The sequence below is a fragment of the Aspergillus heteromorphus genome, assembly GCF_003184545.1.
Source record: "Aspergillus heteromorphus CBS 117.55 chromosome Unknown BO70scaffold_6, whole genome shotgun sequence".
Taxonomy (NCBI): Eukaryota; Fungi; Ascomycota; class Eurotiomycetes; order Eurotiales; family Aspergillaceae; genus Aspergillus; species Aspergillus heteromorphus.
In genome coordinates, this window is record NW_020290411.1 from 361,546 (window position 1) to 378,966 (window position 17,421).

Below are 17,421 nucleotides of genomic sequence, written 5' to 3' on the forward strand. Positions count from 1 at the left end.
GGACACCAGACCTCCCTCTCCACTCGTATCTCGTATCTCCGCATCCTCGACCTCTTCTCCAACCTCATAAACAAACCCCCGAACAACCACTCACTCACCTCATCCACACCACAGCTCCTCCTCCTCCTCCTCCTCCTCCTCCACCACTGAAACAACCCAACACAACACCAACACCAACCACCCCAATGCGTCCCCACCTACTCACCCCCTCCTCGCCCTCCCGCTCACCTCCGCCCTCACCACCCCAACACAACAACCGAACTCACCCCCCTCCCGCTAATAATCTGGCACGGCCTAGGCGACACCTTCCAAAACCCACACCTCGTCTCCCTCGCACGGCACGCCGAAACCACCAACCCAGGCACCTACACGCACCTAATCCACCTCTCCGGCAGCAGCAACGGCGACCGCCAAGCTTCCTTTCTGGGCAACCTAACCACGCAAATCAGCAGCATATGCGCGCAAATCGCCGCGGACCCCATCCTCTCCACCGCCCCCGCCATCAACGCGATCGGTTTCTCCCAAGGGGGCCAGTTCCTGCGCGGCTACATCGAGCGATGCAACACGCCACCCGTCCACAACCTCGTCACCTTCGGCAGCCAGCACGCCGGCATCTCCGAGTTCCAGGAATGCAGCTGGAACGATTTTCTCTGTCGCGGCGGCGAGGCCCTCCTGCGGGCCGGCAAATGGTCCCCCTTCGTGCAGGAGCGGCTTGTCCCCGCGCAGTATTTCCGGGATGCGAGTAACGAGGATGAATACGCGCGGTATCTCGCCGAGAGTAACTTCTTGGCCGATGTGAATAATGAGCGCGAGGTGAAGAATGCTACCTATAAGAGGAATCTGGGTATGTTGAATCGGTTTGTCATGTATTTGTTTGAGGGGGATCGCATGGTGCATCCGAAGGAGTCGGCGTGGTTTGGCGGCGTGGATGGGGTGGGTGGAGAGGTGGTGGGCTTGAGGGAGAGCAGAGTTTATAAGGAGGATTGGTTGGGCTTGAAGGGCTTGGATGAGAAGGGAAAGTTGGTGTTTAGGTCTACACCCGGTGAGCATATGCAGTTGGATGATGAGGTGTTGGAGGGCGTGTTTCAGGAGTTTTTTGGGCCTGTAGAGGTCGAGTTTGATGAGAGGGGGAGGGGAAGGTTGGTTGATCAGACGGGCGTTTAGATTGTTGTTACTACAGTTGTTGCTGTCACTGCTGCAAAGAAGATAGCTGTGTACTGGGTTGATCGGTGATGTATGCTATACCCGTTGTTTACCTATGTACTATACCTAGGTTAGGTTGTATGGTTGTATGATTATATTAGGTACACTAACTGCGATATTCTACATGCGCAGAGGATATCACGCCACAACAAAGACATCAATTGCCAGGTGATAATATCCAAGAAATCAGACAGAAAGAGAAAAAAAAAGAATTCATGCAGTGTACTCGGTACAGCTCTATCAGTCCATCGAACAGATACACATTATCAAACGGCAGATTCGGAAACGACAAGAAGCGGATAGGAGAAACAAAAGGAAACGGGGTAGGTGCAGGTGTAGCTGCAGGTGCAGGTGCAGGTGGTGGTGTTGATGGTAGACGCAGAAACTAACAGTTGTAGAATGGAACAAGAGCCAGATCAAGGCAGACAAGGAGAGAAAGAAAGAAGGGGATATATTCATGGGCCTCAACAATCATGACAAAAACCTGTTGGAAGACCCGAAAATGATGAAAATGAAGAAGTGTAAGGAAGATGATAAGAAACGTTGTTTAGTAGGGGGGGCGTCCGAGTCCTCCGCTTACTCCCCGTCGGCCTGCAGCACGAGGCCTGCCGGTGCCGTTTCGCATCTCGGCGTGGGCCGGGGACAGGAACCCGTTGAGGAGTTCCTGCACGTCCCGACGCTGCGCATTATCTGTTTCAGGAGATCCGTCGTACATGTGACCCCTTGAGTAGTCGCCGTCTGCCGCTGCAGCTGCGAGCCCCGTGCTGGATCGACTCTTGTGCTTGCTGAGCGATTTTCCGTGGTGAGGCGTGCCGGACGTGCCGGGCTTCCCGTTGGCAGCCGGCAGCCGGCGGGGACCAGGCGCGGTTGACGGTCGGTCGGTGGACAAGGACCGCTGCGAGTCGTTCGGCATGCTGCCTGGAATGGACAAGGACGGGGGTATCGGAGGCACGGGGGGAATGTCCTCCGAGGCCATGTAGTAAGGCATAGTACCGTCCGAAGCTCTGGGGGTCACGTCGCCATCTGGAGTCATGTACCCGCCCCGAGAAGAATGGTGTCGGATCGAGGCTCCGTCCCCGTCGACCTCCGACAGCGAATAGCCACTGACCATGCTCTCGCTGCTGGAAGAGACCACGCTGCGATTCGAAGCATCGAGCCGGCCTCGGAGTGGACTCAGGCGGCGCATTTTCTCTTGGTCGTTGATCGACAGCACGCGCCTTAGTTCATTGACGTGCACGGGCGACTCCCTAGGGCTATGTGGCTGGGGCCGGGAGGATTCGGGCACGCTCATCCGACGAGAATTGTGCAGGCCGGCTGCGCCTTGCTGTGCGGATGTAGGAGAGGATGTCGACGGCGAACTGCCTTCCGCCCCACTGAGGTAGAATTGGCCGCGCATTGCGAGAGTCCCGGCCCTCGAGCCACTAAGGGATACCGCTTCGGTCTTCTCCCGCTCTGCAGCCGCCAGACAGGATTCTCTCGACCACCCCGATAGCATCTGCTCCCTAACAAGAACCGGAAGCAGGTTGGGGCGCTGGGGATTCGCGGAGGCTGACCCATGCCCTAAGGGAGGCAGGGGCAAGATGCGTCCGGGGGAGCTCGGAGGGCTATGGGCAGAGACCACGGCTTGGTTGTACACATCTTCAATGCCACGAACAAGTGCCTCGATATCGCTCTTGTACGGTGTCATCTGATCAGTATCCCTCGAGTTGTCAGCAATAGCATGGGACTCGCCGCCTTGGATGATATGGTCAAGGTCGGCGGCAGGTAACCGGATGTATTCAAGCCAGAGACCAAGCTTTTGCCTCTTCATGATCTCACTCTGAATCCCCCTCCCAACGCTGGACGTCTCAAGATCAAAGCGTTCAGACAACGCCCAAAGATACCCATATACCAAGCTCCCGATGTTCACCTTAGCAGTAACAGAAACCAAGCTCTGGGAGGTGTCCATGTCGTCCTGGAGCTTCAAAACCATAGGAAGTCCAAATCGGCACGCGTTGATTCCGAGCTTCTCAACAAGACTGGTCAAGATTAAGTGAAGCAGCCGGACCTCAGACACGCGTGCAGGGCTCTCGAGCGCAATGTCGTAGATAGTCAAATGGAGCATCCGCAGGAAGTTAGACTGCGCTGCGAACGCTGCCCTTTCTCGTTGGTGCACGCCTGAACCAGACCGCTTACCAGACTTCTCGCTGACCTCCACGGCCTCACGCTTCGGGCTGGACAGCTTTGCATGCTTGTCCTTGACAATCAGATCGCTCTGTCTTGTTTCCAGGTTCAACCAGGTCAACAATGCATTCGCGTACGCTATGCGTACGTTACTTTGCCGCTCTTGCAGCAGCCATTGCGTCCCTTCCCAGACATGGATTCCCACCGGGTTTCTCGATTCCACGCCAGCCACAGCCACCTGTCTCCGAGAGTTCGCTACCAGTAAAACATTCTTGATGGCTCGAAGAGCGCTAACCTTTCCAGCAGCGGATGAAAAGGCCACAGAGCTGGTTTCGCCGGAGAGACTGCCATTCTGAGAGCCAGGAGAATCGGCCTGGGCTGGTGTGGGGTGCTCCTGGGGCGATGTAGCCTTGATCCGGTTGAGGATAGTTTTAATCATATCCACAATCTGGTCGCCATAGTAGTTGTGTGTTGCGAGGTTTCCGACACACCTCTGAAGGAGAGAAAGAAGCTCATTTCTCTTGCCAGACGGCTCAGTCGGCTTTTCGCTGCCCGCGGGAAACAGCAGAGATGACATATGTTGCATGAGACTCAAGAGGATGTCGATGACGCTAAGCCCCATCATGTTCACGGAGGACTTTAGCAGCCAATCGATCATGTAGACAACGGTGAAATGCTCGTCTAGGCCCTCTTCTGTTGGCGCGGTATCGAACAGGTGTTCCATGGCGGCGACCAAGATGATGAAACGAACCTGCACAGGGCACCATTTTGCAACAAGCTCAATCAAAGACGTCGCCCAGTTTTCCCCCGAATCCAGCGACAAGCCCAGACTGGAGGTTCTGCTTTTGCGGAGAATGAAATCCAGTACAACTTTCGTAGTAACGCGAATTTGACCGCGACTGCTTCCAGTGACGACAATGCTCTCCAGACAGCGGAGTGCAAGCAGCCGGACGTCCATCTCTGCTTTCTTGTCCGTATCAGCTGCAGATTGGGAAGCCAGCGCCGGATCACCGTTCACGGTGTCCACCGTCTGCACAGTCGCGGTGCTGACTCGGCGCCGGTGCGCGGGGTCCGTGTCATTGCTTTTCTCCGATTCCTGGAGTTGGTTTTCGAGAGACGTAAGCAGATCTTCGTCTCCTTGGCAGAGGTTCTCCAGGATGACAGGCAATATGAGCCTCAACGAATCTCCGCCATCTGCAGCCAAGCCCGCTTCGGAGCTGACCACACCCTTGATCGCACGTAGTCCCGCCGTCCTCCACCGTATAGCCAATGGAGCGCTGGTAGCAGGGTTCGCCTGGGCATGAACGTCGGCAAAGCTTGCGTAGGTCCGTACGACCTCACGATATTGGGTCGCGAATTCCTGTTCGGCTGACAAGGCCGCCATGTCCTGATGGCGACAGAACATCTCAAAAGTGGCGATCGAGTCCTCGACGAGGGAAATATCACGAGAGCGGAGAACCGTGTCGATGACCGTCAACACCGATCGGGCGTAGATGGGGAGGTCTCGGGGAACTTTCTCGATAAGGGCAGTGAGAATCTGAAGCGTCACCTGTACATTGCTACACAACGAAGTCAGTGAGACGACCACAGCAATTTTTTTCACACGAAGACCACACAAGCGTAGATCTTCAATAACCGATCGACTTACCCCATCTTGCGACGCCAGACATCCCGGGCGGCCCTTTTCTCCAGGAAAGCGCCGACTTTCGTCAGCTTACTGCGGCGAGTGCTGGCATAGTAGAGCAGATAAGAAAGCTCACTGGGATTCGGCTTGACGTCCGAAATCCCTTTCTGATATTGAGGGTAACATTTGAGGACCAAGACCTGATGCTTAGGTCGACACGACTGGCGTACGCCCTCCATTGTAAAGGGGATGGTCCAGGGCGGTTACCCGATTACTCGCGGTATACGGGGAAAATTCGACCACGATGGGGAATGCGCAATCCGGACCCGATCTGGACTGTGACTGGGTAACGGAGGTTCGAGGACGATTCAGAGGATCCTGTCCCTGGGACGGACCATGGGGAGGAGATGGAGTTGGGGGTCGCGTCACTGAAGCTGAGGACGATCCAGGTAACGGTCAACGTGGATGTAGGAGGAAAAAGGAGTAGGCTTTCGGGTCAGTTAGGATCACTAAGGGTGGGGTAGATCCATCGGAGATAATGGCAGCCAGAGGAGCAGGATGTGGACTGCCCGAGTTCGACTGTCGAGTCGTGTGAGGCAGGCAAACGAGGCAGAAGCCAAAAGTCGCCCTCGGGTTCCCTGGCGGATGGCGATAAGTTCAGCAGCGAGTTTAGTTGGGTTGCCGCGGCGAGATCGAGCGCCAGGGCGGGAAATTCAGCTGGCCGCCGCACACCGGCCGCCGCGTCACTGGGGCGGTCGCGACCTCCAGGTACAGAGCCCCTTTCAAATATACTCGGTGGACTACGCGGGTTTCTTCCCGTGGGTTTGTTGTTTGTTGATCCGACAGTTATCTCTGATTTGATCTATGGCGATGCTATAATAATGCCAGAATAATAAATTTGCCCCCCAAGTGCCACCAGGCTCTCCAGGAGGCTTTTCCCCCTGCAACCTAATACTTAACTTAACCCCACGGTAACGTCATAGGCAGAATATCAGGGACAGGCTGCAGCTGGTCTCTGGGGATACGAACATGGCCTGATGAGGGGGATTGGGACTGTGGACGATAATTCGCCCTTTCATGGTGTGAATAGGCTATATCCATCGTCCACCTGATTTATATCCTTGGTGTTCACAACGCCATCCCCTCCATCCTCGGGACAGGTCCACTCCCAATTTTTGATAACTAAGCGGGGGCATATCGGAGATCTTAAGCTTGAGGAAATTTGCTTAAATGAGCCTGTGGGGTGCTTGTCGCATCCATCAGACGTAGCTCCAGCGATAGCCGATTTGTGGTAGATCCAGGGGATACCTCGGTCACACATGATTTTCGGGAGATCGCGAGCCACTTGAGTTGCATTAGAGCCTGCATGGCATACACCCCGTCAGATACGGGGTATCTATTTTGTGTCCTCAAATCAAAGACGAGGTGCCCATAATCAAGGCCATCTTTCATTACTTCGTTTCGTCGTCAATCTTGCCCACCCAGCACAATCTGTGCATGGTCGAGAGGCCGAACCTCAGCGCCATTATTGAAGGCATTGACCCGGTTCTCGTCCATCTCCCGCGAGCTTTCACACCTGATAGCAAATAGTTCCAGTATTTGTAGACTCCTCCTAGCTCGTCTTGGGTTGTTCTTCCTCCTGTCCCTCGGTCTCTGCAGCCGCGCCGCCGCCTTGCTCGCCGGTGATACCGGTGCCCGCTAGATTCTCAATGACGTCGGGGCGAATGATGTCGCGGCGGAACGTCTCCTCTTGGAGCAGTCGGAGCGCACGCAGGGTTGCACCAGGATGGGTCAAGAACTGGGCGTATTCGGGAGTCTTCCAGTAGGAGTAGAGGTAGGCGAGGTAGGCCGCGAATGCCTGCGCGTCCGGGTCCACGGAGTCAATATTTGCGTCGCTGTCATCACCGGACTTATTGACGCCCAGCAGATTGGGATAGGTCACGGCGAGGTGGGACAGGTAGTAGGGATTGGCGAGAGAGGAGACGAACTCGAGCTCGAGGGTGAAGCGCGGGTTCGTAAGGGTCGGAGGTGGAGGCTGCTGGGCTTCCTGGTCGGAGGGCGGTTGCTGTGCCATGACGCGGAGAGAGGATTGTGGAAATGCCTAGTTTATCGAGCAAATGCCGTCGCTGAGGCATCAGGAGCAGAGGGTGGTGGACGGGTTGAGGCGGTCCGAGTCGGAGAAATCAAACAGACGCGCGACCTGCCAGAGGTTGCCAAGACAGACTCATGATGCGCACAACCCGCCCCGATGATCGATCCATTATCAATGCCAATTATACCCACTACTAGTGTCTTGTCTCCCCACCATCGAAGTGATCGTATATAGGGCTGCACTCCGAGCTCTATATTGTCGTTAATTGGCTCTTCTGTCCCGTTTCTGGACTTGTAGAGCTCCTCATACCTCCTCGGTGTATTCCGCCACACCAGAGAGTGATGACATATATTTACCCGACCCGTCCAGGGTAGTAATTGCAGGATAGAATAGGTACTTGCCACGGAGACTATTATTAGAAGGAATCAACAATCAAACCCATCGTCCAACTGCAGAAGGAAATCGACCAATCCGAAGAAAGACAGTTCAACCAAAACAAACAAACTGTATGTTTTACCTACCTGTTCGTCCTACCCACGGTTCCAAGCTTGTGCTACGCAACGGTCAGAACCGAAATCCAATCACTACTATCTTTGGATGTCAACATGATCTACTACAGTAGACAGCATAACACTGTGTAGATGGCTAGGTATAGATTGTATGTTATCGTAACCTAAGTGACACCAATAAAATACTACTTATGTTTGCTGTTTTGGACTATAATCAACCGATACAGAGTATACTAACTGGTAGGCGCATGTAGATGGCGGAGATGACAGGTACCGCGGGCTTCCCTTCGAAATACTTTCGAGACTACAGAGCCCGTGGAGTCTAAAGCCTGTTGATGATAGACATGTACAACATGGCGTAATCGATCTCCAAAGCACATGAGTAAACGGACTTAGTGTCCAACCAGTCAGCAAGGCGACCTTGTCCTCCGTGACAATCGAGGAATTCGATGACATCGTCGGCATTCCTTAAGCTGGTAAAAGTCAACACTGCATTAGTCTGCATCCGTTCACTTTGTCTAGATCGTCTATTAGCATCAATGACGGTGGCATTTGATAGCAAAGTGGACCTAGATTGGTCGACACAAGCGCCGATAGGGCTTACGCCAGACTGGAGGGCAAGCGCAGAGGAAGCAAGCACAGGACAAGCATTGTTCTGAAACAGCCCAAGATACTCCGCTCGAGGCAGCGGGTTGAAATCGAACTGTCCCGGCGAGTATCTTGTCCGAAGTGATTATCTGAAACGGTGCGTCTAGCCGTACAACACAGGCACACAGGGTATGTGGTGTTGCACTGGCATGAGTTTGTGCAGCAGCTCCGATCAACCTGAAGCCAAACGAACTGTTTTGAAGGCACAGTACTTTTGTGAGGCTTGTCTATACATAGGCAGTTCATACCTGGGCTGACGAGGGAAAAAAAAACAAATATGCAGTCCGTATTCATTGCCCTGCATGTTAGTGTTTTGTCCGATGACCAGGATATCCGGGTAGCCATGCCGACGGAGTCCGGGACTTGAGTGTTGCGCTGCCGTTCAATAACCACACGGGGATTGAGGGAGGGAGTGATAGGCAGACCAACTGCGACGTCACAAGTAAGGTCTCAGGACCGTGGCAACACCCACCTGCCTGTCGTACTCCGTCGGTCGATCGGCTCAAACTCACCGGCTGGGTGGCTGCATCAGCGTCCGCCGAGAAAGGAAGGCCAACATTCCGGTTGGACACCATCAGACCGGGCAGTTTTTTTCGAGAGGGAGGGCAGGAGGGTGCGTAGGCTCTGGATCTATATACGCAGCCACCTCACATTCGGAGCGAACGGGGCAAGTAAGGATGATTCGGTTGCCAAGGCACAGAGGCAAGCAGGAGGGTAGGTCATGTAGGGCGACCGAACGCGGATTAATCAGACGGATGCTGTTCGGAGCCTTGGAGGGGGGCCACCAACACCAGGCCCCAGGGGGATCATCATCGTGGTCAGTGGTCCGCTTGTCGATCGGAATCGCCCGAGGAAGGAAGGGCCAAAAACGAAAAACGGAAAAAAAAAAGAAAAGAAAATAATGGGCGGGTTCAGGTTCTGCAGGTGGGCTGGCATTCCAGAGGAGAAGCTGACGCAATAGTTGTCCGTCACTCCTCCGGGATTAGCCAGAGGAAGAATGGAAGGAGGGCTTGGGATGACAGATGGATCACAGTAACTAGCGGATATTGTATAGAGAGGATGGTGAGGCTGTGAGCAGGGTGGCTTGGAGGCTATTCTTGGAGGGGGGGGGGAGGGGAGGGGAGGAAGGGAACGGGACGAGGTTTCCAGGGAACCCGTGGAGGTGTAAAAAAAAGGTGGAACGTTGTCTGTTGGATGTTCGTGCCTGGTTGTTACTGTTAGTACTCGGCAATAGTAAAGTGAGTAGTTAGTGTAGGCAGCAGCAGCAGTGTTAGAACTTAGCCAGGTGATGAGATGAGCCTGAAGAGTATTTTTCCTGCGGATTAATCCCGACTAGTTGCATTAACCCCAGTTTTCTTAATTGCCTAGGTTGATAGTGGCTGCACCACATCAGATCAACTGTGGGTGGGAGGATATCAACATCGTGGGTGAGATTAATTGATTGATTGATTTCATCTGCAATGCATCCATCCCTCTTCTCTCTCTTGTCTCTCTCCTCTCCCTCTCTCCCTCACGTACCCATCCAGGAACGGGCACCGGACGGACCAGCCCCTGAGCATGGTCCGGCTGTCATTGCGTGGCCACTGTGGACGATCCCTGGACAAGGTTGAACCTGAACTCTTTCTCAGGCACGACCAACGGGGGCAGTTGGTTATGATTGCCCGAATGATGATCCCCGGCAGTCTTCTCGTATTCTTCTTGTAGATGGGTTACTATAGATAATTCTCCTTCCTCCCTCGACCCTCTCTGTCCGTGCTTCTTTCTTTCTCTCTCTCTCTCTCTCCCCCTCTCTCTGTCTGTTTTCTCCCTCCCTGCTGCCCATCCACTTTCCCCCCCTCCCTGTCCAATGGTACCTGAAGCTCCACTCCCAGTTTAGGTTCCCATCGTCCTCGTCTGGCCACGCGCTCCTCTCCGTCTCCCTCCCTCCTTTTGCCGCGTCGATCGCCTCTTCCCCAAGGGGGCTTGTCTGGTGGTTCCTTATTGGCACCCGTCAACCGTCACCCACTCCGGTTCCCTCTCTCTCTGTCCCGTGCTCTTGTCTTGTCTCTCGCTCTTACTCACTCTCACTCGCGTGCACGCATTACTCTCTCTCTTCTCCTCTCTTCTTTCCTTCCTCCCCCCTACTCATACCCATACCCTTCCCTTTCCTCCACCCACCCACCCCCCGTTCCCCATCAGCTCCATTCCACTTCTCACCACTACTTAAGATCTTCCAACAACAAAAAAAAAATCCTGAAAAGATCTCGACGTCCTTTCGGACCAGACTACAGAATTAAGCAATTTTAAAAGGAAACAAGCGATCCTCCCATCTCGCCCCTCCCCACGGCCGGTCTACTCGGTCTACTCGGTCTACTATCGACCAACTACGCCCAGACTAATTTATCGCCCCCCCTCCAATTATTCCACCCCTGACCAAACTGCCGCGGCATCGCCGTTTCAGCAACGCCTAAGCTCACTCTAGTTTGGCGCCGACCTGCACAGTCTCGGCCTCCTGATCCTCCACTGTCTCCTGTCTTTTTTATGTCTCTTCCTTTGTTCCCCAATCATCTCTCCTGAACCCGCCGTTCTCGATCTTCCGCATTGCGTGGACTCGCTCGCAACCATGAATGCCTCGCAGTATCCCCCGACCTACTCCTACCCACCCAGCGTGACACTGGGCCCCTCAGGTGCGTCAGCCTGCTGATTCCCGTTTCGTCCCTGGTGCCTGTCCCAGGATTCGTCATCTCCCAGCCGTTTCACGTCTGGCGGGGCGTCCCCCTGGGTCAGGGTGTTATTTTGTCCTCAACACCGTCTATTTCAGACCGTGCATCCCCAGGTTCACCTCGTGTCACTAACTTTATTTCTTGCTCAACTGCAGTCTCACCTGTCCAGCAAACCCACGCGCCGTCGCCCAGCCTGGGCTCTAACAATCCGTTCCGGAACCGCGCCCTGTCGCCCTCCGCCAGCTCCTTCGCATCCGCCAGCGGTCGTTCCGAACGACCAACCTCGACAAATCCCTTCGTCGACGACGACGTCCTGTCCCCGCAGTCCGCCCCTATTGTAGGGACGGGCGTGATTTCTCCGATCGAGAGACAAGACATGTCCTCGAACACTCGCGAGCTCTTTGTATGTCCGCCCGGTGGGAACCCGCCCGTTTGCGCTCACTGAAGCTGACTGGGACTGTGTCCGATAGGAAAATCTTTCCATCAACCCCGCCCCTCAGGCGAATACCGGCTACAGACAGGCTCCGCCCCGTCCCGACAAGCCCGTGCAGAGTGGATACTCGGGCAACCGTGGTCCTTCGTCGAGAGAACGTCCGGAGCGTCGCGAAAAGGATTCGCTAGATATCTTTGCCGATCCGCCCAAGACAAGCAGCGGAGCACGGTCTGGACAAAGAGACCGGAGACCTCGTCGCAACTCGGAGTCTTCGATCATGGAACGCACTCCCAAGCTTGTGGACACGGAGGATGAGAGACGGCGGCGCGAGCGACGACGCCGTGAACGGGAGGCCCGTTACAAGGATGGCAAGGAGGTGAAGGATGGAAAGGACCCGAAGGATGGGAAGTCTCGCTCGAAGAAGACAAACTATCACATGGATATCATCGACAAACTGGATGTGACTAGTATCTATGGCACAGGGAGTAAGTTGGCTTCGCCGCCTCACATCGCAGGCTTTTGCTAATGTCGGTTCCTTTCCAGTGTTCCACCACGATGGACCGTTCGATGCTTGTAACCCTAACCGCAATCGCAAGGGGTTGCGCACTGCACCGATGCAAGCTTTCCCCAAGGATTCGGCCAACATGGCCCTCGGAGGGGCAGGCCCTAACAACCAAGATATCGATCGGAATCTATTCCACGGGATCACCGACCAGGGTTACAACGACTATTCTACAAGTGGTACCAAGCAAGAGCATCCGATCATCGATACCTCCGCTCGTATTGAGCCAATCCATGGAATGGAGAGCCAGGGCTTGGGAACCAGCACCTTCCTGGATGGGGCTCCTGCGAGTCGGGCAGATATCCAGCGCCGTGGAAGCAGCAACGAGGGATCAAACGGAGGAGGGCTGCAGCGCAAGAAGAGCTTGGCCCAGAGGCTCCGAGGAATGAACAAACCTCCTAATGGCCGGATGGTTTCCCCCGAGTCATCGTACACCCCGGCTCTGCCTTCCGGTTCTGCCCACATCGGAACCATCCGTGCCAACGAAAAGAACCCCTTCTTCCAGGACCAAGACTACGATGATGCCTGGGACAAGAAGGGAGCCCAGATCAACATCTCTGAAGAAGCGCGTGGTATGACGGGACGCGCCCGCTCCTCCAGCAGCCCCAAGCAGAATACCAGTTTGGACCGGAGGTACACCAACGAGCGGTCCAACACTGGGTTCGAGGAGACCAAGACCACGGGCGGCGGCGGTGGCGGCGGTTTCATCAATCGCATGAAGAGTCTAAGAAAGCCTCGACCCGACCGACGGATCAGCAACGACTGAGTGTCTTCAACTCTGGCTAACGGACATACGTACAACCCCGTCACTTGTACCCTGTTCGGATGATGAGGGAAATCATCGGTGGGGATGCGCTGGAAGCATCCATCTCGAAGTCCCTGGAGCGCCGATCTCGCGCGGGGAATAGGCAGTGAGGCATTTGATGCGAATAGAACTTCTGTGACCCTCACAGGTTGACATAAATGGAATATGATATCATCTGCAGCGTTACCTTGGGGTTTCGTCGATGCGCAACCAACACCACACTTGTTCAATTCCCCCTCCCTGAAGAGTTCATGTCACACGCTTCAAATGCGTCGCACTTGACCCAAGTGGAATGCTATGGCCTAGGTAGTGGTGGGTGTTTTACTGGTAAGCGTTGAGTGTATGGGTTGCACCAGGCTGGCGTTCAGTGAACATTACCTCCTACCACCATATATGGGTCAGGACATGACATGAGTTGAACCCCGCCGGGCTTTGCTGTTTCTTTTCATTCTCTTGTTTGCTAGGCCCTTTGTTCCGGGCGAGTCTTTCAGCTAAATGCATACATTGTATCAATCATTCTCAACTATAGTTTGTCTCACGCCAGTAATTGTGATAACCACATGCCCCTAGGTCATTCATGTATAACGCTGAGTATTCATCATCTCCAAGTCCGTATCCAAACTACATCGTAGCATCGACACCATATAATCTCATCTCCAAGACTTCTTCTCCCATGAAGACACATAGATAGGATCGACATCCCAACCTCGTGAAAGAGCAAATAAACTAGTAACTTAGTACGAAGCCATCCATACAGCCAGATAAACAGTTAGGTAGATAGGTATATCCATATCCATACCCTTATTCCTTGAAGACTAAATAAACAACATACACACCAATTATGACATTATGACATGATAGGACGGACAGATTCACATTCACATTCACGTTCACGTTCCATGTGTTTATTCCATTTCCATTTCCTATCCATTTCCAAACCCCGAAAGAAAAAAAAAAAAGGAGAATCAAATAAAATCAAATCATTCATTCCCAGCTGACCATGCATGCATGCATGCATACATGGACAGATATCAGGGCAGACGTTAAATAAGGAAAAGAAAAGGATGACAGAAGAAAACACCGCCTAACTCCCTCCCATACATGAGATGAATTGAAACCTGCACGCACCACATGAACACATCACATCAAGTTATTGTTATTATCCCATGAGATTGAAAAAAAAAGAAAAAGAAAAGAAAAGAAAAGGAACCGCTATGGAAATTCTGCACAGTAGGAATCTTAGACAGTGGGTTGGTGAGTGGGTGGGTGGGTAGATAGATAGATAGATAGGGGAGGAGGTAGTAGGTAAGTAGTCGTCTACCGCGCCCGAGTAGACTGCTGTGCGCGCGATCTGTACGGGTCCGGGGCGGGGATGCCTGCTCTCCGGTTGGATTGGGGTTTGGGGCGGGAGAGGGTGTATCTGGGGTTGGGTGTTAGTTTATCTGCATGTGTTTTGTGTGGGAAGAGTGTATATAGGGATTAGGGGACATACTTGGCAAACGCCCGAGACAAAGCCTTCTTACAGCTGACTTTCTGGCTACCGATGAAGGAGTCGACGGTGACGGCGATGGCACGGTCGATGTCCTGCGACGAGCAGTACTCTGATAGACGCATCTTGCAGAAGGATTCGGCGATACGCATGATGGCTTCGAGGTGACGGACCTGGGGGGTTGTTTGTTAGTTTGGTGGGTTTATGTTAGGGCATAGGAAGAAGGGCGACGCACGGTGATGGGATAAGCGCCTGTGGCGAGAGACTCGCGTCTCATGTCCGCGAACAGCCGGGCGATCTTGTCCTGGTCGATCTGGTAGAGTTTCGGGTGGCAGCGTTCACGGGCGTAGAGGATGTATTTGCGGAGGAGCTCCTGGGGGATTTCGCCTTCTTTTTCTTCTTCGCGCTTCTGCTTCTCGGCCTCGCGGGCGGCGAATTCCTCGTCGGTGAGGGGGAGGCGTTGCTTCGTCTTGTCGATGCGGTAGCCTTCTTCGTCGATGAGTTGGCCGTCGGCGTTGATGAGGCTGCCGTCTTGGTCGCGCAGGGGACGGGCCGGGTTAGCGCGGTGGTGGGATTCCACGACGAAGTTGGCGAGACGCTCGTCTTCGCTGGGGTCAACCAGATCGCGGACAACGCAGAGGATATCGAAACGGGAGAGAATGGGTTCGGTGAGTTGGACGTTCTGGGAGAAGGGGGCGGTGCTGTTGTACCGGCCACCGATGGGGTTGGCGGCGGCGACGACGGCGCAGCGGGCTTGCAGAGTGGTGACAATACCGGCCTTGGAGATGGAAATGGTTTGTTGTTCCATGGCTTCGTGGATGGAGGTACGATCTTGGTCGTTCATCTTGTCGAACTCATCGATGAGACAGGTTCCGCGGTCTGCGAGCACAAGAGCTCCTCCCTCCAGGGTCCATTCGCTGGTGAGGGGATCGCGACGGACACTGGCGGTCAAACCGACAGCACTGGCACCCTGACCGGTCGCGAAGACAGCTCTGTGGGCAGTCTTTTCGGTGTACTTGAGGAACTGGGACTTGGCAGTACCGGGGTCACCCAGCAGAAGAACGTTGATGTCTCCACGGATGGACATCTTGCCTTGGGCTTCCTTGCTGACACCACCGAAGAGGGAGAGGGCAACGGCGGTCTTGACGTCCAGGTGGCCATAGATACTGGGGGCGATGGAGCGAACGATCTTGTCAACAATCTCGGGGTCTCTGGACAGAGCCCGGATCTCGCGCTCATCTTCTTCGGTCAAGTGGAAACCAGCCAGCTGGTCGTGAGACTTGACAACGTGGTTGGCCTCGATGATCGTGGCGAAGACGGGGAAGCCGTTCTTGTTGTTGAGCTGGGCGTCGTAGCTGTTGCGGTAGATGCCTGTGACTTCCACCTCGTCACCTGGCTTGGCAGAGTCAATGAGATCAGCAAGAAGAACCACCTCTCGCTGGCGGGGTAGTCGACCAGCAGGAACAGAGCCGGGAGACTCTTGCAGGGTCAGTTTCTGGTAGTTCCGGTAAACGGTCTTCTCGCCGTGCACAGTGAACGGTCCCTTAGACTGGCAGTTCTGGCAGAAAGAGATTTTCACTTCCGCACTGGCTTCCTGCTGGAAGGGGCCAAGATGCATGTTACACTTCCCGCAAACGAACATGACATATTTGAGCTGGGGGAAGACACCGGTTCTGCGAGTAACGACACCACTGACACGAATGAGACAGTTGAGATGAGACTGGCGCAATTGACGGAGAGTGTAGGAGACGGGGAGATCGGTAATGCGGACGTGGATCTCGTTGTGGATGTCGTGGTATTGAGGGTAGTGGAAAAGGGTGACATCAAGGGCGACCTGGTCGAAGACCTTCAGGACTTCAGTAGGCTCGTTCGCCAGGAAGTACGCGAGAGCCGCCTTAGTTTCGAGCAAATGGGCATACGACACTTCGAGGGATGCCGAGTTGACCTCACCAAGGGTCTTGATCTTGTTTCCGTAAACCGAAGCACCGGCGGGGTCGGTGTACTCTGTCAGGAAGGACTTGAATTCTCGGTAGATGGAACGAAGAACCTGGGGCTGCAGAACCCAGTCGGTAAGGTTGGATGCCTTGACATCGGTCAACTCCTCCAGGGAGAGCTCTTCCAAGGCATCGTCACCCATCTCAACATCCTCCCGGTCTTCGTCGTAGGCGTGTCTCCGTCGACGAGGCTGACGGGTAAGATCTATGTCACCGTCCTCATCATCTTGCAAGAAAGCCGCAGGCATGCGACGACGACGTTCGAGTTCTCGATCTCTCTTGTTCATGCGGGCTTCCAGCTGACGTCTAGTGGCCACATCAAGCTCTTCATGGTCCTCATCGTCGTCGATGTATTCTCCTCTGTACTGTTCGTCTGCTGTGCTCCGGTAATCCTTCTCGAAAGTATCACCAAACAGGTCGATTCCGTCCTCGTCTTCAGCCATCTCATCGATGTCGTCGATGTCACCGAGAAGCTCTGCTTCCTCATCCCGCTCGTTGTCATCGTCGTCGAAGGGAAGCATAGGAGGGGAGGAAGGGGGTGCTATGGGAGGTCAGCCATGACTTCACTATGTCATTTCGCAGCTTGACTTACGACTCGACGGGGGGGCAACCGATGAGGTTTCATCATCGGGCTCTCTGTCTCTCTTGCGGCGACCCAAGTTCCCTAGGCCGCGGTTTGCAGCCGAATTGCTGGGGCGGAGTGGTGAACTGCAGACGAAGAATTAGCACCCAAGGGTCGGAGGAAGGTCGTAGGCATCATCGAGGGCCCGACAGGATACATACCTCATTGTGTATTATGTGGTGTTCAGTCTGGCAACTGGGGAGTTGAAGGGACAGACTGGGGGGGGGGGAGGGGGGGAATGCGTAGAGAATGGCAGTGCGGGCGTCTTTTTTCTTTCCGTTGGGCGAAAGCAAAGGGAGGGAAGATCCTGGACTTGGCGCCGTTGCTGCGCGGCCCAGACGCGTCGCGGCGCGAAACAGACGCGTCGATTTCAATTAAACCCCGTTTGGGAATGAATCCTGGGCCCGCTGCGGCGCCAACGAACACAGAAGGACACCACCTGATACGTCATACGCGATGATATGCCTGAAATTAGATGAACTTGGCAGTAGTCTTCCGTGCTAGCCATCTAGACTCAGGAGTACTTGTGGGGTTCTTCTGGAAAACCGCGATGACTCCAAAGCTCCCCGCACATT

General features: G+C 54.4%; 5 protein-coding genes across 5 annotated transcripts; 2 read left to right on the forward strand and 3 right to left on the reverse strand.

The window, feature by feature from the left end:
* The first annotated feature begins 59 nt into the window (after positions 1-59).
* Positions 60-1,407, forward strand: BO70DRAFT_360119 (palmitoyl-protein thioesterase family protein). Its single transcript, XM_025542705.1, has 2 exons — positions 60-189; positions 299-1,407. Exons 1-2 carry the CDS (start codon positions 186-188, stop codon positions 1,162-1,164), a joined length of 870 nt encoding a protein of 289 aa, XP_025401391.1. The 5' UTR covers positions 60-185; the 3' UTR covers positions 1,165-1,407.
* A 343-nt stretch (positions 1,408-1,750) lies between these two features.
* BO70DRAFT_332423 (uncharacterized protein) lies at positions 1,751-5,229 on the reverse strand (the record flags this gene model as incomplete). The annotated part of the gene is made up of 2 exons (XM_025540922.1): positions 1,751-4,925; positions 5,015-5,229. 2 exons carry the CDS (start codon positions 5,227-5,229, stop codon positions 1,751-1,753), a joined length of 3,390 nt encoding a protein of 1,129 aa, XP_025401392.1.
* Positions 5,230-6,602: 1,373 nt separating this feature from the next.
* Positions 6,603-7,064, reverse strand: BO70DRAFT_351014 (mediator of RNA polymerase II transcription subunit 31; the record flags this gene model as incomplete). Its single annotated transcript, XM_025541722.1, has 1 exon — positions 6,603-7,064. One exon carries the CDS (start codon positions 7,062-7,064, stop codon positions 6,603-6,605), a length of 462 nt encoding a protein of 153 aa, XP_025401393.1.
* A 3,387-nt stretch (positions 7,065-10,451) lies between these two features.
* On the forward strand, positions 10,452-12,801 carry BO70DRAFT_195870 (Pal1 family protein). Its single transcript, XM_025538546.1, has 4 exons — positions 10,452-10,905; positions 11,097-11,344; positions 11,412-11,859; positions 11,918-12,801. Exons 1-4 carry the CDS (start codon positions 10,842-10,844, stop codon positions 12,700-12,702), a joined length of 1,545 nt encoding a protein of 514 aa, XP_025401394.1. The 5' UTR covers positions 10,452-10,841; the 3' UTR covers positions 12,703-12,801.
* A 791-nt stretch (positions 12,802-13,592) lies between these two features.
* BO70DRAFT_427443 (MCM DNA helicase complex subunit MCM2) lies at positions 13,593-17,012 on the reverse strand (the record flags this gene model as incomplete). Its single annotated transcript, XM_025547883.1, has 5 exons — positions 13,593-14,161; positions 14,234-14,403; positions 14,466-16,765; positions 16,817-16,932; positions 17,008-17,012. The coding sequence occupies 5 exons, from the start codon at positions 17,010-17,012 to the stop codon at positions 14,059-14,061; spliced, it is 2,694 nt and encodes an 897-aa protein (XP_025401395.1). The 3' UTR covers positions 13,593-14,058.
* Positions 17,013-17,421: the final 409 nt, after the last annotated feature.

What these genes read in the sequence shown, in the direction of transcription:
- BO70DRAFT_195870 (XM_025538546.1), top strand. Translation starts at nt 10,842, where the DNA reads ATGAATGCCTCGCAGTATCCCCCGACCTACTCCTACCCACCCAGCGTG. An exon ending in CGTGACACTGGGCCCCTCAG is followed by an intron (nt 10,906 to 11,096) that starts GTGCGTCAGCCT and finishes GCTCAACTGCAG; the next exon opens with TCTCACCTGTCCAGCAAACC. An exon ending in CGAACACTCGCGAGCTCTTT is followed by an intron (nt 11,345 to 11,411) that starts GTATGTCCGCCC and finishes TGTGTCCGATAG; the next exon opens with GAAAATCTTTCCATCAACCC.